Raw genomic sequence first — 23165 nt, forward strand, 5'->3', positions numbered from 1 at the left:
CGCGGGCCTCTCACTGTTGTGGCCTCTCCCGTTGCGGAGCACAGGCTCCGGACGCGCAGGCTCAGCAGCCATGGCTCACGGGCCCAGCCGCTCCGTGGCATGTGGGATCTTCCCGGACCGGGGCACGAACCCGCGTCCCCTGCATCGGCAGGCGGACTCTCAACCACTGCGCCACCAGGGAAGCCCTGACTTCTTTCTTTTTAAATACACATTACATGTTTCAATTCTGGGGGGAAAGTTCCTTTAAAAATAAAATTTTCTTTACAACTGGGACTTATTACTAAAAGTATCTAAAACATAAGGAAAATAATAATTTCGCATACAACTATTTCTCAAATGTATACAGTATCTGTATATTGGAAGTAGCTCACATTCTCCTAATATTTCAGCATCATTTTAATGCATGACGGTACCACCTGGCTGGGCAGTCATCCTGGCTCTGTGACTCACTAGCTCTGGGATTTTGATCAAGTTACCTCTCTGTGTCTCACTTTCCCCATCTGTAAAACGAAGATAACAACAGTACTAACTTCATGTGGTTGCTGAAGCTTAAGTGAGTTAATAGTAGTAAAGTGATTAAATTGGGTCTGGCACATAAGTTTATACATGTATTGTGTACACACGTGTACACGTGTGTTTGACAAACAAAAAAGTGCCGCCACACCAAGAAGTCTTCGGGGCCTGCAAAAGCATGAGGGTGGCCCGTTCCCATGCTAACCGGCCCCAGATTGCTTGTTCTCTTTGAATGATTCACCAATTAGCAGATTTTGGTTTCTTCCACTATCACATTGCCAACTCTCACCCCTGCTCCTCGCAGAGTTTTTGAGCCTGGTGTCATCTCCAGGCTTGTTTTACTTGCTGCAAAAAAAAGTCTCCTGGGCAGGGAAGCTGGGTGACCAATCTTCCTGACAAGAAAAGTGTGTCCCCAATGACACCTCCCTGGTGACAGTGTCCAAGCAGATGCCAGCGGTTGCCTTGGCCCAGACCACCCAGGAGACACTCCCTGAGCCACATGATGGAGAGCTAGAAAGGAGACCCTCGAGGACCCTGACCGTTGGGAGTTTATTCTCCATTGTGGGCAACAGGACACATCCAAACCTATCAGAAATATATCAGATGATGCTCTCCACGTATTCTCAACTCATGGGGCTCAGACAGTAGACCTGCGAGTGGCCTCTGAGCGTCTGGCTGGAGGGGAAAGGTGGGCTCATGGAGTTTACGTTAGGAAAGGAGAGGACTTCTCCAGTGTATATGTGGACACACACACTGTTGTGAGACACTGGGAAAATCTTTGGGCTTTGGTTTCCTGGGGATAATCATGGTCTCTGTTTCATAGGGTTGTGATCAGGATTACATGGGAAAAATACCATTTCTAGCAGGTGGTCAATAAATATTAGCTGCTGCTATTATTACTACTACTGCTATTTAACCCCCTGTTTGTCCAGACCCTGGCAAGAGAATAGGGACTGCCTTCCTTACGGTGAGAATTGTCATCACAAATTATACTCTGCCAGGTGTCAGGGAGCCCTTCCTTCCACCTCAGCCTTGCACCCCAGACAGGCCAGAACCCCATGTGCTCAAATAAAGCTTCTATGGCAGACACCTCAATCCCTTCTCTCTTAAGAAGCCTCAATCAAAGCAAAGGCCTAGGTGGCCAATGTGGGGTTCAGAGGGCATCTTATCCACAAGGAAGAACTTGGATGCAGTGAGAGACAGACAGACGCACACGTGAACTGGTGTACTCACTGATAAAGCGTTGTCTCCAACTCTGTAAATGAGTTATAGGGTTAAACAGAAGGATCATTTCAGACCCTCCAAGTTTACTGTTACCATAAGAAAGTGCCCTCTTTTGAGGAGTAGGGAAAAAAGGGTTATTATGGGATTATATGAAATCATGTGTGTGTAACTTTTGAAAACTGTAAAGCACTATAGAATTTAAAGAATCTATCATTCAGTAAAAAAAAGAAAGTGCCCTCTTTTGAGGGACAAATCTCTTGTAAACCCTCTGCGTCAACCCACACTGCAACTTTCATTTCTCTAGCATTTGCTCCTCTGAAATTATTATAATTACTATGAGAAGGAGAAGGAAGATTGCATCAGCTGCTTTGCAGACACTATTTCATTGGTTATTCACACCAGCCCTGCAAAGTAGGTGGGAGTCCTGCGCCCTGTTACTTCTGGGCAAACCTCAGAGACGCCCACAACACAGGACTAATCCTTGCCTCTTTTGTTATGACTGTAGTGAGTTGATAACTAAATTCAAATCAGTTTTATTTTTGTTATTATCACCTGTCAGCAGCTCTGAGAAGCAATTATTTTACGAACAGAAAACTTGGAAATCAAAAACAAGCAGAGGGCTTCCCAGGTGGCGCAGTGGTTGAGAGTCCGCCTGCCGATGCAGGGGACGCGGGTTCGTGCCCCGGTCCGGGAGGATCCCACATGCCGCGGAGCGGCTGCGCCCGTGAGCCATGGTCGCTGAGCCGGCGCGTCCGGAGCCTGTGCTCCGCAAAGGGAGAGGCCACAACAGTGAGAGGCCCGCGTACCACACACACACACACACACACACACACACACACACACAAAACAAGGAGAGTAAGAGCTCCCATATGGCCAGTGTCATTTTAAGGGGAACCCAAGAAAACGTACTGAAGCAGCCCCATCTCAGCATCACAAGGGCCCCACCTGCACACAGGCTCTACTGGGCCAGGTAGGGAGCTTGTTTCTATAATACGACTTCACGTCTCATTGAAATTTTTAAAGAACTATGCTAAAAAGAGAACCTTAAAACCTGCAGCTGTCAGAAAGCAGGAAGTGGGAGTGAGCTGGGTTTGGGAGCTACACAGCAATTCTCTTAGCCCAAAGCACGCCCTTTCCCCTTAAAGGGACTACAAAATGGAAGTCTTTGTAAAGACACTGTATGCAGCCAGCATTAGGGACTGTTAGACACAATTCCACCCTTGTGCAAAGGACACACTGAAAGCTACAGACAGCCAGGTCCCCACGAGACCCCACGTGTGGGAAGAATGGAAATGCATGAGGACGCTGACAAGGAAGGGTCGTATGAAGAACCACAGAGGCGTTTTGATGTAGACTCAAAAAATCTCAAGGAGCTTTTTGCCTACCAGTTTCCCTGACCACAGCCCTACTCTGTAGAGTTTCCATGCCCTCTTCAATTGTCTGCATTATTTTCTTGGAAACTGCAAGCTTATGTCAACTCATACATTTCTAAGGTTCTAGGGTCAGGAGTTTTTGTTTGTTGAAATGTCTAGGCTTAGAATTAGCAATATTAAGGTGCAGCAAAGGACATTGTCCTAATTCTGCTAGTTTAAAGAGGAACAGCTCAGAGAGCGACTTCAAATAAAGGAATTATTCCTCCAAAGTGCCTACAGTACGTCTTCTCCTCAAGTTTAAGCAGGCAAATAGTCTAGGGCTGGCTGTCCAGTTTCAGGAGTGAGTTTATCACAGGAGTCTCTAGGACTTCTCTGTAGATGTGTGTGCATTTGGCCTAATACATACACCTCAAGCATGTAACAGTCAGCTGTGAACTGAGTATTTCCCCAATGGAGTAGACTAGAACAAGATGAAAGTTCCAGAGGGGAAAGCAGTGAGCTCCAGTTTCCCCATCTGTAAAATGGGGACAGTAAGACCTAACTTGCAGTGCTGTTGTGAGACATAGGAGTAATACACATAGGTGTTTAGCAAAGCTTGGCACATGGTACTTAACGAATTATAGCTCTTAGGATGATATTGAAAAATGAGGTCAACAGATCCAACTGTTAATAAACTGACTATGTGAGAAACTGGGCCACCGCTGGATTACTCATCTACATCCAGGCCCTCAAACAAGCTGGCACCTCAGGGCCTGGATGCTTGTCCTTCCTCCAACTTCCTGGCTGGCTCCTCCTGCCTGCAGCCCTCACCCCATCCATCACTTCACATTTTCTAGACCTCTGCTCAAATGTCACCTCACTGTCTTCCCTGAGCTCCTTATATACAATAGCACTTCTTACTCTGTTTCACTTTTATTTATATTACTTATCATTACCTGACATCATTAACGTATTGCTTTATTCCTTTGTTGGCTGTCTTCCCCCTTGAATAGATGCATCCAGTGGGCTGAAAGTGTTTTCTGCACTGCTGCATCCCTAGGACTTAGACTAGTGCTGGCGACATATTAGATGATCAATAAATATTTGCTGAATAAACGAAAGGAGGAACAGTATCTAGAGAGTTCTGAGATTTTGGAGTTGGAAGGGGACCCAGAGGTCTTCCTCCTCTACCTTGCATCTAATGTAGAACAGACCTCCACTGACCATGTTACAGGCAGGGAGCCTTCTCTTTACGACTGGAACATGTCAGATACTTTTCCAAGCTACTCGTGAAATTGTTCACAGCTGAGCCCAAACCCTGCCTCTCTGTAACCCCCACAGAATGGCACAGTCAGGGCCTTTGTAACCAGAGGCTAGGTCTTCCCAGACTGATAGCATCCTTCGGCCCATTGCCTGTGAATAATGAGGTTTCCACCTAGGTCTTACTCCCTTGCATGCGTGTCAGTTTTCTCATGTTCTTTTTAAAGTGGAGCCATCAAAAACATCACCAGTACAGAATAAGATACCCTGGTAATATGGCCTAAGATATGTAAGAATTAAGTATTTGACAAAGAGGGTCACCAGAAATGACAGATTCCAAGAGAAATGATGTGCTAAATCTTAACAATAATACAAAACAGAACATAAAACTGAGCTTCTGTCAAAGCTCTGGAGAAGGAAATAACTCTTAGCCTCAAAGGCATAAAAAAGATCACGTAGAAAATAAAAAGATGAACATATTTCATCATGTAAAAATGAAACTTTGCATACCAAAAGAAAAAGAATAAAACAAAATAAAAAGGCAAACCTCAATGGGAAAAATACCTGCAGCATACAATGTGTAAGTGGCAAGTTACATGAGAAGCTCATATCAATAAAAAAAAGTTAATGTAAGAGGATTTCAACAAGAGGGAAGGGCATAGAGTGGAAATTCATTTAGAACAAATAAAGTCAGCAAACACACAAATAGAAAAATGGTCTGCTTCAGTGATAAAAAACTACAAATGAAGACAAGTAGATATTATTTAAAAATAGCGATACCCAATTCTTGGGAGTGTACAATGAAATGCAACTCTCGTACACTGCTGGCAGCCTTGTAAAGTGGCATGGCTGCTTTGGAAAGTAATTTGGTAATATGTATTATGAGTCATAAGAATGTTCATACCCTTATTATAGCAATCATACACATCAATATTAATGATAAACTCCCAAATATATGTTTTTAAAAATATATGTACTTATTCCGTGGGGCTGGAGATGGGAAAGGGGATTGGCTGTATGCTGGCAGGAGGGAGCTTACTGATGTGATGAAAATGTTCTAAAGCTGGAATGTGGTGATGGTCATGCAGTTTGGTAAGTTTACTAAAAATCATTGAATTGTACATATAAAATAAGTAAATTTTATGGCATGTAAACTATACCTTTATAAAATTCTTAGAAGTGTACAAATATTTTCATTGCAGCATTTTTATTAGGCATGGAAAAAACCATCTAATATCCCAAAGAGAAAATGGTTAAAACATATAAAAGACGAACAAAACAACAGGATCGGTCATCCACTGTGTCCGAAACTGGCAGATCCTTCTTGTACATCCTGCATTTCCACATATATTGCTTTCTTCTCTCATACTCCCTCCTCCCCAGACTTCTCCTAGTGGCTACTTAGTCTTACGATCTTGTTCAACATCATAATTTCAAGTGAAAGCTCTAGGGAGAATTGGTCTCTTCCCCTCTCAGTCATCATTCCATCCCACCACGTATTAAAAGTAATTTTAGCCAAAATGTTTGCTTCCCTTACTATAGGGGGCAGAACAGAACATGTCTCTTATTCCCCTTTGTCTTTTTTTTTTTTTTTTGCTGATAAAGCAAAAGACTTTATTGGGAAGGGGCACCCGGGTGGAGAGGGGCAGGGTAAGGGAACCCATGAGAACTGCTCTCTCCTCTTTGCCTTTTTGACACTCAATGGAATCCTTGTGTGGCCCATAGAGGTGTGCTTTAATGAGGCTTATTTCTGCCTGGAAGTGTGCACTGTTATACTCATCATACAGCAGGCTAACTGACAAATGAAGACTTCCCCCTCCTCTCCTGAACCTCTCTGGATGACTGGGAAGCTCCATAGGTTTCTGACCTGTGCATTATTTGGATTCTCCTACCTCCTGTCTGCTTCCTTTACATGATTCATCTTCCTCCTCTCTCTTCCTAACTGTGGGCTTAGTGAGTCTGTTTCTTGACTTAGTCATGCCTCTTTGGTAGCCTTCTGCCCTGCACTGTGGGGCAGTCTGGCTTTCTGGGCACCAAAGAACATCTTGATTAATGAAACACGATTATCCCAACAGTATTTGGTACAGACACTTAATGGGCCGTCTTGCTTCTCTGCCCACCTAACATCTTTTTCCCCAAAACTTTTCCTCCATGTATCACCATCCAGCGGCAACCTCGGATCTAAGTTTCTATGGGAGCCTGAACATTTAAACTCTGTCGAACCAGGAATACAGGGGCACGAGAGCTGCATTCCACAGCTTGAGCATCTGTGAACCACCAGCCAGAATCCAGAACAAAGATGACGAGGAGGAGGCGGGAAGAGGGTGGAAAAGTGAAATGAAGGACACCCCCCAGGGGCTGCTGTTTAATCCTCCTCCTGTAGGGCTGTGGGCCAGGAGTCAGGCGCCCTCCACTGCTTCCTCAGGGCTGCAAGTGTCAGAGCCTCTTCAGTCGGGGAGTGTTTCAGCAGCATTTTCGTTACAGCACAACAACAATTTATAACAAGTTTTGAGGCAATGCCGAAGAAAAGCAAAAATAATTAGCGGTGCTGTTCAAGTCCCCTCCCCTGGCTTATTTCATGAGAAAAATCAATCAAGGCATTAATGGCCAAGTCTGTTTCTAATGAGCTTTATTCTAATTAGACTTGTGCATTATCATTTCAGTTGGAAGAAGGAATCGTTCGTAATGACCAGTAGGGGTATGACAGCCTCTGACTGTTTTGTTGACCATGTACAGGAATGATCGCCACGATAACAACCACAGTGACAAGAACCCTAGTATATTGGCCTTTTCATTTCCAACAGAGAATGTATTGACTAAACAGCTTTAAAACTCCCATGAGGTGTTTATTATACCCAAATCCTCATTCTACTGATTCTATCCTTCTAAAAAGGATATTTTAGAAGCTTCAAGGGACCTATTTCTCAAGGTCCTGCTTTGCCTGGTGTTGGCACTCAGATGACTTCGATGAAGCTCCTTTCCCCACGAGGAGGCGAGCAGGAGTGAGGACAGGGAAAAGCAGGGATGGGACTTCCTTGGTGGTCCAGCGGTTAAGACTCTGTGCTTCCAATGTAGAGGGCACAGGTTCGACCCCTGGTCGGGGAACTAAGATCCCACAAGCCACCGCATGGCAAGGCCAAAAAAAAAGAAAAGAAACGAAAAAAAAAAGAAGCAAGGATACAGAATGCAGGATGCCCATGTCTCTGGGCCATATTGAACTGATGTCCTAGAGCAGGGGCGGCGACTTTCTCCGTGAAGGACCAAAGAGTAAATAATTTAGGCTTTGCATTCTAAAGGGTCTCTGTTGCAACTCAGCTCTAGCTATAAGCATGAAGGCAGCCACAGAGAAAAGTAAAAGAACGAGTATGGCTGTGTTCCAACAAAACTTTATTTGTGGACCCTTAAGTTGGAATTTCACATGATTTTTCACATGTCAGAAAATATTATTTGGCCTTTTGTTTCCCCCAACCATTTAAACACATAAAAACTATTCTTGTCTGGCAGGCTAGATTTGGCCCATGGGCTGTATTCTGCCCATTTTTGTCACAGAAAGTACAATTACCATCTGTAGGTTCAGAGGCTAACTCTGTCACGGGCTCGGTTCCTCTTCCTTAGAGCTCACACAACAGAGATAAATTCCACCTTGAGAGACATTTCTCTCAAGATGGGGCCAGGGTTCTTCTCCAAAAGGTTGTTTTATAAAATTGTTCTTATCTTATAAACAAAAAAAACATCGATCAAAATCAAAATTAAATTAAAAAAGTTTCTTACAACCCCGTCTTGCTAATAAATTAGAAAGTTTTCAAGTTTCATTTAAATCTCTGTCCATATGTATGTTATTTTTATATAGTTTCAATCCTATGATAGACAAAAATTTTTTTAATTTTATATTTTTTACTTGATATTATCTTATAAAAAATTTCCCTGTTATCCTGATTCCTTATAATGATAAAGAGATACACCATAAAATTTTGCGTAATTCTTTGCAGAAGATTTCCAGATCATTTGATGGACTTAATTCAAAGAGCTGTCTTAAATTAGTCTATTCTCAGGTATAAGAGTTAAGATTTAAATACCACCCCCTCACCCCTAAGCCAGGAGAACCCACTTGGTGGACTGGAGCCTCATGGGTCTCCCCTAGGATTCACCTCCTCTAGGACATGAAGCTTCACGGGTCTCCTCTAAGACTCACTTCCTTCAGGACAATGGCTTTAGCAGGCCTGGGATTTCAATCCATACGCCTCTTGACAAAGATATGCCTTCCAGACAAACTCTTTAGAGCTCTTTGCCCTGAACTAATTGCTGTACCCTAGAATTTATTTTGAACATGGCTGGAGGTTTGGGGAGACTAAGAACACACCTCCTTTCCTTATAGTTTTTAACTGAGAACAGTCAGTCAGATGAGAATCAGCGTTCTCGCTGGATTAGAGAACCCAGCAGGCTCTCCTTGTCCCGTCTCCTCCCACCCCGCTGAGGCCTTATGGATGGTGACTGACTCACCCAGTCACAGGTGGAGAGAGTAGAGAATGCTGGGTTTGCCCGTCTTAATGCTCCATGGGCTATAGCCTACCAGACAGGGGAGAATGTGACACGTTGGTTCCTTTCCCTCCTGCCTACACAGAGGAGCAACACTGTTTGCTGGACCACAGCGCTCGCCTTCCCTTTCCTTCTTTGCTTTCAGAATAGGAAGCACATGCATTTGGCCAGGGAGAGGACTGCAGCTACTGATGGGATGTCCCTGCCCGCAGAAGGCAAATAAGAGTGAACTAGCTAGATATGAGGGAGAAAAGGCCCAGAGAGCAGTGAGGAGTGGGTGTCCTGGGCCCATGGCTGGGGAGAACATGTCCGTTTGGCTTCCTTCCTCTTCCAGGACATGGCTAAGGTGGGCAAGCTGCACCCTAAAAAGAGGAAGAAAAAGCAGGGTCCATGGGATTTCATGATGGATCCTGAGGTTTCCATTGCCCTGATGAATCTAATACATTTCCTGGGAGTTAACACTTTGGGAGGATAACAACTGGGGGAGGCCCAGAGGATATATGAGAAGCTGGGCAAACAGAACTAACTGAATTTGTGGGGACTGTTTAGCCTAATAAGTTATGAAGCTCTGATTAAATTAAGGCTGGTCACACATTTGATCAACAGGTCAATAAGAACAGCAACGAATAGGTCAACTCTATCTGGGGCCATGACTATCAGAGCCCTTGGAAATGGGAGCGGTTTCAAATGAAATTAAAACAGGAGCACTCGGCTTCCCTGGTGGTGCAGTGGTTAAGAATCCACCTGCCAATGCAGGGGACACGGGTTCGAGCCCTGGTCCGGGAAGATCCCACATGCTGCGGATCAACTAAGCCCAGGCGCCACAACTACTGAGCCTGCGCTCTAGAGCCCATGAGCCACAACTACTGAAGCCTGCATGCCACAACTACTGAAGCCTGCGCACCTAGAGCCTGTGCTTCACAACAAGAGAAGCCACCGCAATGAGAAGCCCGTGCACCACAAGGAAGAGTAGCCCCCGCTCGCCGCAACTAGAGAAAGCCAACCACGAAGACCCAATGCAGCCATCAATCAATCAATCAATCGATCAAAACAACAACAACAACAAAAAACCCAGAAGAACTTCAGGTGACTTAGAGCATGCCTTGGTGCCCGTGTATTAGTTCCTCCTGAAGGTTTTCTTCCACCAAACTGTACATACGCGGATGCAGTGGAAGGTGTGAGCAACGCCAGTGACCACTGTGTAATCTGCTTGTTTTCCACCTGACATTTTGTCATACACATATTCCTCTTTTCATAGACTTCTCTGAATTTTGAGAAATTTAAAAGATACAGAAAAGGGCTTCCCTAGTGGCACAGTGGTTGAGAGTCCGCCTGCCGATGCAGGGGACACGGGTTCATGCCCCGGTCTGGGAAGATCCCACATGCCGCGGAATGACTAGGCCCGTGAGCCATGGCCGCTGAGCCTGTGCGGTCCGGAGCCTGTGCTCCGCAATGGGAGAGGCCACAACAGTGAGGGGCCCGCGCACCGCAAAAAAAAAAAAAAAAAAAAAGATACAGAAAAGTATAATGAATGTAAAAGCACTGCATTTCAATCACAGGCATAAGAACTAGTAATATTTTGTAACATTGCTTCTAGCTGCCACTCTCTCCCTGAAGAAATGAAACTAGCATCCCAGTCCCATTCCCCTTCCCCCATCCCCAGGTACAACAACGGTCATGGGTTTGGTATGATCATTTTGACACTTCAATAATTGTATCATATTCATAATATACCAAATAAACTATACATCTTGTACATGAGTGTTTACGTATAAAACAGATATAAATACATGCCATTTATAAATATATCATATAAAAACGTACTATAATAATGTGTGCATGCACACGTGTATGTATGACTGGTGTTTAATAAATATTTGTTGAATGTCCATCTAAAAACAGTGTATGGTTTTTTAAATTTGTATATGGTGGCATACAATTTTTATCATTCTGCTTATTCCTCTATTCATTTAATAATATGATTTGAGATCTATAATTGTGGAGATATATATATATGCGCCTGGGTCATTTCTTTTAACTGCTGCATGATATTGTACTGTGGGTCTATAAAGGGTTTTTATTTATTCATTCCTCTAGTGCTAGGCACTTGAACTGCTTCCAGGTTTAACAATTTTTTTTTGCTACTGAGCATAGTATGTATGCTTCAGTGAACTTTATTGCACACATGTAAGAGAATTTCAAGGATATAGACTCATAACTTTAACTGATGGTTTTTATTGGTTAGCATTAATAATACTTCCTTATATATGCTGGCTACAGATCCTTTTCATGTTTTAAGTATTGCAAATATATTCCAAACTAGTTTACTAGAAGCTCTGCATTTGGGAATTATGAGACTTATTAATAAGATAGATACTGACCCATGATACTCACCTGATGCTCTGTGTCTATTTTAAATTTGTTAAGAACCCAGAAGGGAGGCAGAATATGATTAAACATCTCCAAACCTCCAACAACCAATTTCGAGAATATGAGTTTAAAGTATTTGGTACTCCTCTTTTGACTCTATTGAGAAAAATGGGATTAAAATGAGGGCAATCTACAAGTGTCTGCCCCAAGAATGCTTTCTCTAGGAATTCTCCACAGAATTTCAAAGTGAGGAATAAGTATCCCACAAATAACAAGATATATCAGAATAAACATTTCAAGAAAGGTACAAAACATATGTTTTATAATTCCCTCCCAGTTGATATAAAGGGGCATGCCTCATTCTTTGCTACAGAGGGTTCTGTTTAGTGGGAGTTTGGAAAGTTGCGGGTAAATCAGATAAGATACTCTCTGAAGTTCCTCCCAACTCAAAACTTTATGATGCTAGATTAGAAGCTCCCTAAAGGCAAGGACCAAATTTCCTAATTCCTCATGGTGCAGCTCCATGGCCCTGGCTCATTTCTGCGTCCAGAGAACACATTCCAGATAAGCTTGTTAAATGAATCAAAGAAGTTAGTCGTCTTATTGCTTTAATGATCTTGTTAGGGATCCCCTTTCCTAACTTTTTGTTGTTGTTATAAACATTTTAAGACTAGTATTAATGAATATTTGCAAAAGCAGGTTTTAAGCAACCCACAAGAATTAAAAAAGAATGAACCCTCCAAACAGCAAAAATACAGATAGGGATTCAGCTGTACCCGGGCCACTGACTCATGGACTCATTCTGTAATCAGCACAAAAGCTGGCACAGGTTATTTAATGGCTCTATAAATGTTCACACGAATCTAATTCCGTAACATGTTTATACCACACAGGAGGGAGGTGGGCCAGTATACCAGAAAATATCCTGTTCCAATTCTCTGTCTACAAGGAGACATCGATACCACAGGAAGGCCCTTGCTCAAGCAAGGTTCAATCTGATAAGTTCTGCATGTTCAGTTTCAGTCACCACCTCCCCCAAATCCTTCCTCTACAAATGGCCTTTATGATGTGGATACAGGCAACTTCAACCAAAATAAAAGCTACCAATCACAGAGCACATACAACACATCAAACACTCCGCTATAGACTCTACATGAATTTTCTTTAATTTCCTGGACAAGTTAGTATTACTATCCAGTTTTTTTGGTGAGGAAACTGAGGATCAGAAAGGTTAAACAATTAGCCTGGGGTCACACAGCTACTACTGGAGTGGGTCTTCAGATTTGCCTGGGGTTTGAAGCACAGGCTCTTTCACTTGCTCCGTGCTGCCTCTTTTCTTGACTTTTCTCAGTTCTGTTTCTTGGCACTGTACCTACTACATACCTGCCATGGGGCTCCTAACTGTTAAGAGCCCCTGCTATCACGCTGAGCCCTCGGCTACAGGAGTCTGCCCCATCACACCTCCTTCCTTCGTGTGCTTCTGCTAAGCCCAGTGGTCTTATTTGCCCTATTCACTCATTTAACAAATTTATTAAGCCTCTGTTCTGTCCCAGGCCCTGTGCTAGGTTCTAGGCAAACAAAGAGACCCAATTTTTATCCTTAGTGAACCGTCTATGTAATGCTTCGAGTTCTTTTAGAGATTCTTAAATAATAAATCAGCAGTGACAGAGGCTGGCACCCTCTGTCCCCAAGGGCCCTCTGTAGGGCTAAAACAATGCCCCTGGATGCTAAGCGCGAGAGTGGAAAGGCCATGGGGAGGAGGGGAAACCGATAGCCCAGGAAGAGGACGGAAAGGAGAAACCGAATGGGAACAAGACAAAAAAACGACACAAGCCGGCATCACTGTCTGTCTGCTCTGAGTGGCACCTTGGGCCACCTTCTTTTGCGCAAGTACTACACCCATGGCAAAATGACACCATTCACCGATTGTGCTCCAGGTTGCTGTTGAGTTCAGAGCACTGTCGGCCTCACTGCGTTCATAAAAATGGCATGGTTTTTATTTGTACTCATGTGCTCCACTGTTCTGGAACCTGGACTCTTCTGCTTTGCTACTCCCTAAGGCACCAGGCTGATAGAACCTCAAGAGTTCTCTGAAAATCAAGCCCTCCAGAAAAAAGAAAGTGAGCAGAGACTGGGTGTGTTGCATTCTTCTAGGCTTGCTGCCTGCTTTCTTTTCCTTGGCTGCATGACCCATGACTAGTAGCTACATGGAATGCTGGGGAACGCTAGGATCCTCAAAGTCCACGGTGTGCACGCACTTCGCCAGTGGCTCCTGCACCAATGCTATCATAGTAACTATTAAGAAGTCACCTGAATAAAGCTATGCAGTAGGGAGAGAAACAAAACAGGGCTGAGTCACAGCCTCACCCTTGTAATTACAGCTTTACTTTGACCAGTGAATGAGGAAAGGTACATACAGGAGAGAGAGCAGGCAAGGCAGGGGGATGAAGGGGAAGGAGACACAAGGCAGGGTTTGGTTATTAGCAAAATTAAGGCCCTGCTGTGTTTCCCATGGAGCAAGGAGCTGTTTAATGGAATAACGGCAGCCCAGCCCAGTTCCAAAACACATGTGCCAGCAAAAGCATCTCTCTGCCAGTGCTGAAGGCCATGGTTGTTACGGAAGTTGACAAGCTGGTAGGAGGGACATGCTATATGACTTCCTCTGTACACATGGAGCAGGCCGGGTGACATTCTTCAGGATCTGATACAACAGTCCCATGTTTCTCATCACTAGCGGCACTGAGGAGACCTTTAAACGCACCACCAGAAAGTAAAACCTATCATCAACTGCAGGTGCCAAATATTATATTCGATTCTATAGCAGCTCTGCAGTTAAACAGTCTACTTCAAGAAGAGTTTATATATAGAACCAAAAATCATGGCTCATAATTACACACAAGTCACTCTCTTTACCAGATGGAAAGCAAACACCTTCGGATCTCTGACACACTGATTCATAACGTAGTTCAGACTGATCTGACATAATATTAAGAAAAGGAGCCCTTGAAATAAATTTATAAATGCAGACTTACCATGTTTCTCACCAACTAGGTTAGTTCTGGGGCCAAGGAAATCAGGCCACTTCAGGAACCCAAACATTTTCTAAGTGTAAATGATTTTTCAATAGATGTAAAGGTCTACAGATAAACATCTTTTAAAATCAGCTGATTTTAAATCCATCCGCTGCTTTTTCTAAGACATTTCCTCAAAAGGTCACATTGAATAATTCCAGTCAACAGAGGCGGAGTCTCAAAATCGTACAGGAATATGTGAGGCATGGTGGCACGCTGATGGCTCACCCTCGGCGGGGGAGGTACCATGAGCTATTCTCAAAGAGGAGAAGGGAGCTATGAAAGGAAGGAGAATGGGTTTTCTCGGAGTTATCTGTGCTTAGTTTCCTAATTTTCTGTACAGTCAGAGATACATATGGATAAGATCAGACCCTGACGAGACTCGTGGGTGCTCATGGGTGTAGTTGGGCCCTGGATCTGAGCAAAGCCCATCAGTGAAATGCACGGGTTCTTTGCCTGGGGCCCAAGGACAGGCTCCAGACAGTTAAAAAACTCTAAAATTTTACTTAAGAATTTTGTGTATAGGATATCATGTGCATTTTTATAGGGAGAGTCTTTATAACTTTTACAACATTCCAAAAAAATGCCCATGACCCAACAGAGCTTAAGATGCTTTTCACGAGGAAAACTAACCAGATGCAATTGGCATTGCACTGAGACATTATTTAACATTCAGGGTTCTCTCTGAGAGAGCAAAAGCCTTCTTAGTTGTCAGCTGTTCTTACATCTTCCTAAAGCAAAATATAAATCTCTGCGTTTGCCTGGGAAAGACAGTATTAATGCAGATACTTAAAAAATGTATTTACTTTTTCTGCTTCTTACAAGTAAACAAATATACAGTAGAAAGCATATCTCAAAATCTGATGTGATCTGTCTTTGGTACGATATTCAGAAACAGGGCCAAGTTTTAATAATTTAGATCTCTTCTTTCTCCTCTAAATATAGTGAAAGACGAGAGTTTAAAATCATCATCTTGCTCTGCGGTAAACTGTCATTTTCTTTAAGCTGTAAAATTAGGCAAATGTCACCACTTCACATAAAGTTCAGGAGCCTGTGAATTGTCAGGGACAACAACTATAGATTGTAATGGAATAATGGTTAGGTATCCAAGTGAAAAATAATGAGGTAAAGATAAATGAGGTGCTCCCATTGTTTCACAGCAGTTTTTTACTCTCCAAAAGGAAAAGCAAAAGTAGATCAGAGCTTACAATGCTCTTTTGAACTCTCACTGCTCTCCTGACAAAAATCTCTCTCGTGGTCATCTCCAGATGCAGCTCAGTGTCCTGGCATTCTTCATGCCAGCACAGTGAAATGGTGTCAAGTGTCCAAGGATGTCCCAACTGCCTGGTTCACGGACCTCAAGTTTCAGCACTTGACCCCTGAAACACCTACGTTCAATACAGGAGGACCTGACTCACGGTGATAATGGTGTAAGGGGTGATGGAAGAAGGGCTCCTCCATTGGTAAAATAATTACCCTTTCAAAGAAATTTGCACTTAAAACTGAGCTCCTCAAGTCAAGGGACTCTTTCCTACTTATTTTGTATCCCTTATTTCCTATCTGTTTTTCTATCCTGAGTCACAGCATAATGCCTGGTATGCTAAATAATTAAATGATGCTAAATAATTTAGCATCAAGAGTGCTAAATAATTTTTTAATGCATTTTTGCTACTTGCTTTTCTTTGACACCAGTAACTTCTTAGAAAACTGCTTGCCCAGTTGTGGTGCAAAAGTAAACTGCAGCTTGGCACCATGATCATTTTTGATTTAGACTAGTCCACATTAAGTTTAACTGTAAGTATTAAACCATCTAACAGTCCTTGTTTCCTTATACTAGTGGTACTTTTGCATATATCTTGAGAGAGACAGAACAGAGATTTCTCTTAGTATGGAGAGGAGAGCTGAAAGGTAAATCAAACTATGCCCTGTAGACATTCAATAAATACAAAGGATGAATCAAGGAACGGCAGGTTTAAATCTCTACAGATTCACTCAATTTTGCTTCTTACCAATTTAAGGAAGAAAAAAGGAACTCCTGGACATTTCTGAGAAAGATTATATCTCAAAACTCAAGGCCTCTCAGAATGACTCCAATTTGCAGCATGAAGCTCTGAGTTTAGCTTTTTTTAATCAATCCTATATAACCTGAAGAATAGATCTGAATTGCATTTATGGTTGTCTAAATATTAGTCGGACCAAAGAAATATTTAGCAATGGTAAAATGTCAGGAAAATGATTCATAAGAATCCAAATTCCAATTTTGGTTATATAAACTATGGTGAAGATTATATTAAGCTGAACACATATATTAAAAAGGGACATTTTAATTTGGGGAGCCTTAATGTTTAGACGATACATAGGATAGCATATTCACAAAATTCAGAAAGATGAACTTTAGGTAAGAGAGCAGAAATAGGAAAGTTTGGTTCGGAGAAGATACAAAATTCCCTTAGAGGTTTGTAACTGGGCACGTATCACAGATTATATAACAGCTCATTTTTTAATATAAATGTATTCAATATATAGTGGGAACACTGTATCCTGAATCTACAAATGCTCCTTTGTCCAAGGAAAGTTCCATCCAATAAACGATCAAGTTATAAACTTTGCTTTTGTTGTGCTAAACACATCATAGTCTACATCCTGGACGCAAAGTAAGAAGGGAAGTAGAATTTCAGATGGGAACAATGAATTTCAGTTTTGAGTAACAAGAGGTAGAATTTCAATTATGGACACACACCAGAAAGAGTTAGATCACTTAAAACACCTTGTCAGGGTCTGTAAATGTTGTTTAAAAAGATAACTTACAATTCAGGTCTCAATTTTTACAGACTACCTCTGACTACTAAGCAAATATTTTTATTGCCAAAAAGCTAGTGGAAGAGAAATAATCCAGAGAAAGAAAAGATCTTCACCGTTACAGTAGCAACAAAAGATTGCTTTTTATGCTTCTCTTTACTGAAAACAAAATGTTACTGGCAAGTTGAACAGCTTTTGAACCAATATGTGAAACCTGGTAATTATTCCTAGATGATGTTTTCAATCTAAAAAGGCATGCATAAGCTAAAATTTCACTAAAAGTAAAAAAAAAAAAAATTATACTCAAATGAGAATGTAAGCATACCCAAGGAACACTATAGATTAAACTATTACTTTAGTTCATTACCCATTTCTATTTTTCACATCGGTAATAGATGCTGGTCTTTTAATGGTGTGTTAGAAGATTATACAACGATTCTTTCAGGAGAGGTCCACCTCAGAGAGGAGTCTGTTACTGAAGTGTGGATGAATTTAAGACCTCCTTCACTATCTTCCATTGACGGCTGTATACATAACCTAGGAATTCATGAAGAAATGCTCAAGGGCCACAAAAAGTAAAAAAAGAAGTAAAAATTAAAATGGAAAACATTTCAAAGGTAAAATTGGCCCGTGATGCCTCAACCATAGTTGTGATATGTTCTGAATTTAGAATTTAACTCTTCTTCAGAATAAGGTTTTCAAATTATAATTCTCAGATGTATAACTTTAGTATTTAAAATTCACTCCCTGCAGTGATAAATTTAAATTCTCTAAGCACGTAAGCCTTTAATGATGACCATATTGAACCCTTCATTCAGTTAATTCTCATATGGCACTCTGAGATCATAAGTATGGGTTAAATTTCCACATGAATCAACTTTGTGTCTTACTGTCACTGTAAAAACCACACACTTTTAAAGAAGCAACCTGGAGACTCTGCTTTGGAGTCAGACAGATGCGGGCTGGAATTCTTACACGACCGCTATTAGCCTTGCAAACCTGGGTAAGTTACTCAAGCATGAGCCTCAATTTCCTTATCTGTAAAATGCAAATATTACCTGTCTCATGGCCACTTCCCTGAGGTAAGGTATTGATTGCAACATGTTTGCAACATTTGTAAATAACTCAGAGCAACATTGGGTATGTAGTAGACAGGTACTAAGGACCTCTTTGCTTGCAGTCTGAGGTCCGAGCAGGGCATCAGGTGCAGACAATACACAGTGATAGATAGCAACGCTCTGTTTCTAGGCAAAGGCTCTTACCAGTCTCTACCTGACTTCCCACACTTTAATGAAAGATCAACGGTAGCCCAGGATCCTGGGAAGCTCTGTTATACATTAAATATTCTAGCCACACTGTGATGTGTGGACGTTTGTTTTAACTCTAACCATCCCCTTGTAAGAAAAGCTTTGTAACAGAGACCAGAATATCGTTACTCTAACTCATGAGGCAATATTTCCCTTGAAACATGTAATTTTACTTCTTACCTTCTCAATTTTTTCATCCAGCATTCTGAAGAATTCTTGTTGGCTTTCAGAGATGTGCATGCTGAAAAACAAAGAGTAGTTAAGTGCATGTTTCAGTGTTATCTTAAACCTAGCTCCCTCAGATGAAAAATGCTGAGTCCCTAAACTTTGGGGCAGTCATTTATTTCTTGCAGACTTTTCCACTGAAGTACTCTGAAATCACACTAAGGATAAATGTCATTGCAGTAATCCTGCAAACGTGTTTCATAACAGTCTATCAGTTCCTATGATTTAAGGAACGCAATTTCCTTTCAACGTACACATTATTTATAGGGGTGTTACTCGGAAGTGTGTGCCCAATTTTTGCCTTGTAATTAAAACAGAAAGCACAGGCAAGCAGTACATGGCATATTTCAACCCTGTGTGTAACCATAACAAGAAAATATACCCTAGTTATTATATTAAAATGTGTATTTTACACAGGCTGTCAGCATCAGCATGGTATTTAGCTGACTGTACAGGTGTGGGCTGGCAGCAAGCGAGCCGAGAACTTGACCTGAATATCTCCTGCACTGGTGACAGCAAATGCACCTCTTTGGAACTGAAATCCACTGGAACGTGAGAGTAAGTGAGGAGGCATGTCTGAGTAGCCCTTGCCCTGTGTGTTTACCTGTTCTTTGCTATTTAACGGCATACTTAATGAGATGGACGTGGTTGGTGAGGACAAAACTAAGAAGGTAAGGAGAGCAGAGAGCATTCACGGACAGGAGGGAAAGGGCCTTGAATGGAAGGCTGACTTATGTATTCTCAAATCCCGATGCACTAACTGAGCTCTTTCAGATAAACTGTTACCCCTGGAGGTGCAGCAGACCCTGCCAGGTGGAGCAAATGCCCACCACGGAGATCCTCGCTACCTGTGTGTTGTCTTAGAGATGATGTAACCAGACAGCATGAGGCTTACTCTGCTGTTCTTCATGCGTTCCTTTCAGAGAGAAGCCCTAAATCTCTTCCATAGGGACAGAGACAGAACTTTCACTCTGATGAAGTAAATTACCCGCTATCGACTGACTCCCGCCTAGATAAACAGGGATGCTCTCCTCTCATGTGGAAACTTTCAACACAGTGGCATTAATAATAGTTCTTACCTACCAGGGTACACATCGCGCTGTGAGAAACAGTCCCTAGGTAACAACTTGATTCTTAAAATCCTTCTGATGGACAAGTTGATGATTGTTGAGTGAGGGGAGGACATGGAAAAGCATGCTGGGCTGGCTTTACTGTCTTTCTTCAAGATTTAGGCCAGGATAATTGGATTGTTTCTCATTTAGTTTATAAAGTATGAATACTAAGGGCTTCCCTGGTGGCGCAGTGGTTGAGAGTCCGCCTGCCGATGCAGGGGACACGGGTTCATGCCCTGGTCCGGGCAGATCCCACATGCCGCGGAGCGGCTGGGCCCGTGAGCCTTGGCCGCTGAGCCTGCGCGTCCCGAGACTGTGCTCCGCAACGGGAGAGGCCACAACAGTGAGAGGCCCGCGTAACGCAAAAAAAAAAAAAAAAGATAAAAAAAGTATGAATACTTGATGCTAAGATTAATTAGATCTAAAAATCTTTTATAAAAGCCTGTATGTTGGGATTTAACTACTACAGCTTAACAATTTCGGCTATTCCTATTTCTCTCTAATTACTAAAATTCCACCTTGGAAAACACAACGCTCCCCTGGAACATTTCTTTTTTATTGAGGTATAGTTGATTTGCAATATTATATTAGTTTCGGGTGTACAATATAGTGACTCAAAATTTTTATAGATTATACTCCGTTTATACCCTGGAGCATTCTTGTGGCTCCCAGCTGGTCCTGACAAAGCTCTTCTGAGTTAACCCTGCCATCAGAGGCTCTTCTTTCTATGACTTGTCAGTTTCCTGAGACTAGGGTGATGATGCTATGGAATCTTAATGACAAATAATCAAACGAAGGAAAGGTGAACAAAATGAGCTCTAGAGCTGAAAGATACACGGCTCCCATTTTAAGTGATTTAAAAAAATAAGCTTCCAAACAATAAACACCTAAGCTGCGAAAGTATAAAAAGGCAAGGTCTTAATTCCCAAACACTTCACCTGCAAAAATGAAATTCCATTACTCCTGACAAATCTTAGCCTAAACACAGTTCTTTCTTTCTTTCTTTTTTTTTTTTGCGGTACGCGGGCCTCTCACTGTCGTAGCCTCTCCCCTTACGGAGCACAGACTCTGGATGCACAGGCTCAGCGGCCATGGCTCACGGGCCCAGCGGCTCTGCGGCATGTGGGATCCTCCCGGACCGGGGCACGAACCTGCGTCCCCTCCATCGGCGGGTGGACTCTCAACCACTGTGCCACCAGGGAAGCCCCACAGTTATTTATTCGTGATCATCATTACTATTTTTCAAGTGCACCTCAGGGAAGTGGGGTAATCCTAATCCTTACAGCAGGACACACCCTGGCTAGTAGTTCATGGCTCACTTTTATTTAGTTATTTTTTTAAAAAATAGTATAATAAGCACACATGGAACCAAAAAAACCAAAGCTGCGATTTTTATTTATTTTTTAACATCTTTATTAGAGTATAATTGCTTTACAATGGTTTGTTAGTTTCTGCTTTATAACAAAGTGAATCAGTTATACATATACATATATCCCCATATCTCCTCCCTCTTGCATCTCCCTCCCTCCCACCCTCCCTATCCCACCCCTCCAGGTGGTCACAAAGCACCGAGCTGCTCTCCCTGTGCTATGCAGCTGCTTCTCACTAGCTATCTATTTTAAATTTGGTAGTGTATATATGTCCATGCCACTGTCACTTTGTCCCAGCTTACCCTTCCCCCCTCTGTGTTCTCAAGTCCATTCTCTAATAGGTCTGCGTCTTTATTCCCATCTTGCCCCTAGGTTCTTCATGACCTTTTTTTTTTTTTTAGATTCCATATATATGTGTTAGCATACAGCATTTGTTTTTCTCTTTCTGACTTACTTCTCTCTGTATGACAGACTCTAGGTCCATCCACCTCACTGCAAATAACTCAATTCTGTTTCTTTTTATGGCTGAGTAATATTCCATTGTATATATGTGCCACATCTTCTTTATCCATTCATCTGTCGATGGACACTTAGGTTGCTTCCATGTCCTGGCTATTGTAAATAGAGCTGCAGTGAACATTGTGGTACATGACTCTTTTTGAATTATGGTTTTTTCAGGGTATATGTCCAGTAGTGGGATTGCTGGGTCGTATGGTAATTCTATTTTAAGTTTTTTAAGGAACCTCCATACTGTTCTTCACAGAGGCTGTATTAATTTACATTCCCACCAACAGTGCAAGAGGGTTCCCTTTTCTCCACACCCTCTCCAGCATTTATTGTTCATAGATTTTTTGGTGATGGCCACTCTGAGTGGAGTGAGGTGATACCTCATTGTAGTTTTGATTTGCATTTCTCTAATGATTAGTGATGTTGAGCATCCTTTCATGTGTTTGTTGGCAACCTGTATATCTCCTTTGGAGAAATGTCTGTTTAGGTCTTCTGCCCATTTTTGGATTGGGTTTTTTTTTTTTTTTTTGATATTGAGCTGCATGAGCTACTTGTAAATTTTGGAGATTAATCCTTTGTCAGTTGCTTCATTTGAAAATATTTTCTCCCATTCTGAGGGTTGTCTTTTCGCCTTGTTTATGTTTTCCTTTGCTGCGCAAAAGTTTTGAAGTTTAATTAGGTCCCATTTGTTTATTTTTGTTTTTATTTCCATTTCTCTAGAAGGTGGGTCAAAAAGGATCTTGCTGTGATTTATGCCATAGAGTGTTCTGCCTATGTTTTCCTCTAAAGTTTTATAGTGTCTGGCCTTACATTTAAGTCTTTAATCCATTTTGAGTTTATTCTTGTGTATGGTGCTAGGAGGTGTTCTTATTTCATTCTTTTACATGTAGCTATCCAGTTTTCCCAGCACCACTTATTGAACAGGCTGCCTTTTCCCCATTGTAAATTCTTGTCTCCTTTATCAAAAATAAGGTGACCATATGTGTGTTGGTTTATTTCTGGGCTTTCTATCCTGTTCCATTGATCTATATTTCTGTTTTTGTGCCAGTACCATACTGTCTTGATTACTGTAGCTTTGTAGTATAGTCTGAAGTCTGGGAGCCTGATTCCTCCTGCTCCGTTTTTCTTTCTCAAGATTACTTTGGCTATTCGGGGTCTTTTGTGTTTCCATACAAATTGTGAAATTTTTTGTTCTAGTTCTGTGAAAAATGCCATTGGTAGTTTGATAGGGATCACAGTGAATCTGTCGATTGCTTTGGGTAGTATAGTCATTTTCACAATGTTGATTCTTCCAATCCAAGAACATGGTACATCTCTCCATCTGTTTATATCATCTTTAATTTCTTTCATCAATGTCATCGTTTTCTGCATACAGGTCTTTTGTCTCCTTAGGTTTATTCCTAGGTATTTTATTCTTTTCGTTGCAATGGTAAATGGAAGTGTTTCCATAATTTCTCTTTCATATTTTTCATCATTAGTGTATAGGAATCCAAGAGATTTCTGTGCATTAATTTTGTAT

At 41.9% G+C, this 23165-nt stretch overlaps 1 protein-coding gene across 2 annotated transcripts in view; it reads right to left on the minus strand.

Moving 5' to 3' along the window:
- The window catches only part of CUNH1orf21 (chromosome unknown C1orf21 homolog), a 229262-nt gene that overhangs the window by 2754 nt on the left and 203343 nt on the right, over positions 1 to 23165 (minus strand). For both annotated transcript variants that reach the window (XM_007447104.1, XM_007447103.1), the window contains exon 5: positions 18613 to 18673. In XM_007447104.1, the coding sequence (XP_007447166.1) occupies positions 18613 to 18673 (61 nt within the window). The remainder of the gene's footprint in view (positions 1 to 18612; positions 18674 to 23165) is intronic.

Source organism: Lipotes vexillifer, unplaced genomic scaffold (assembly GCF_000442215.2).
Source record: "Lipotes vexillifer unplaced genomic scaffold, Lipotes_vexillifer_v1.1 scaffold1577, whole genome shotgun sequence".
NCBI classification, from domain to species: Eukaryota; Metazoa; Chordata; class Mammalia; order Artiodactyla; family Lipotidae; genus Lipotes; species Lipotes vexillifer.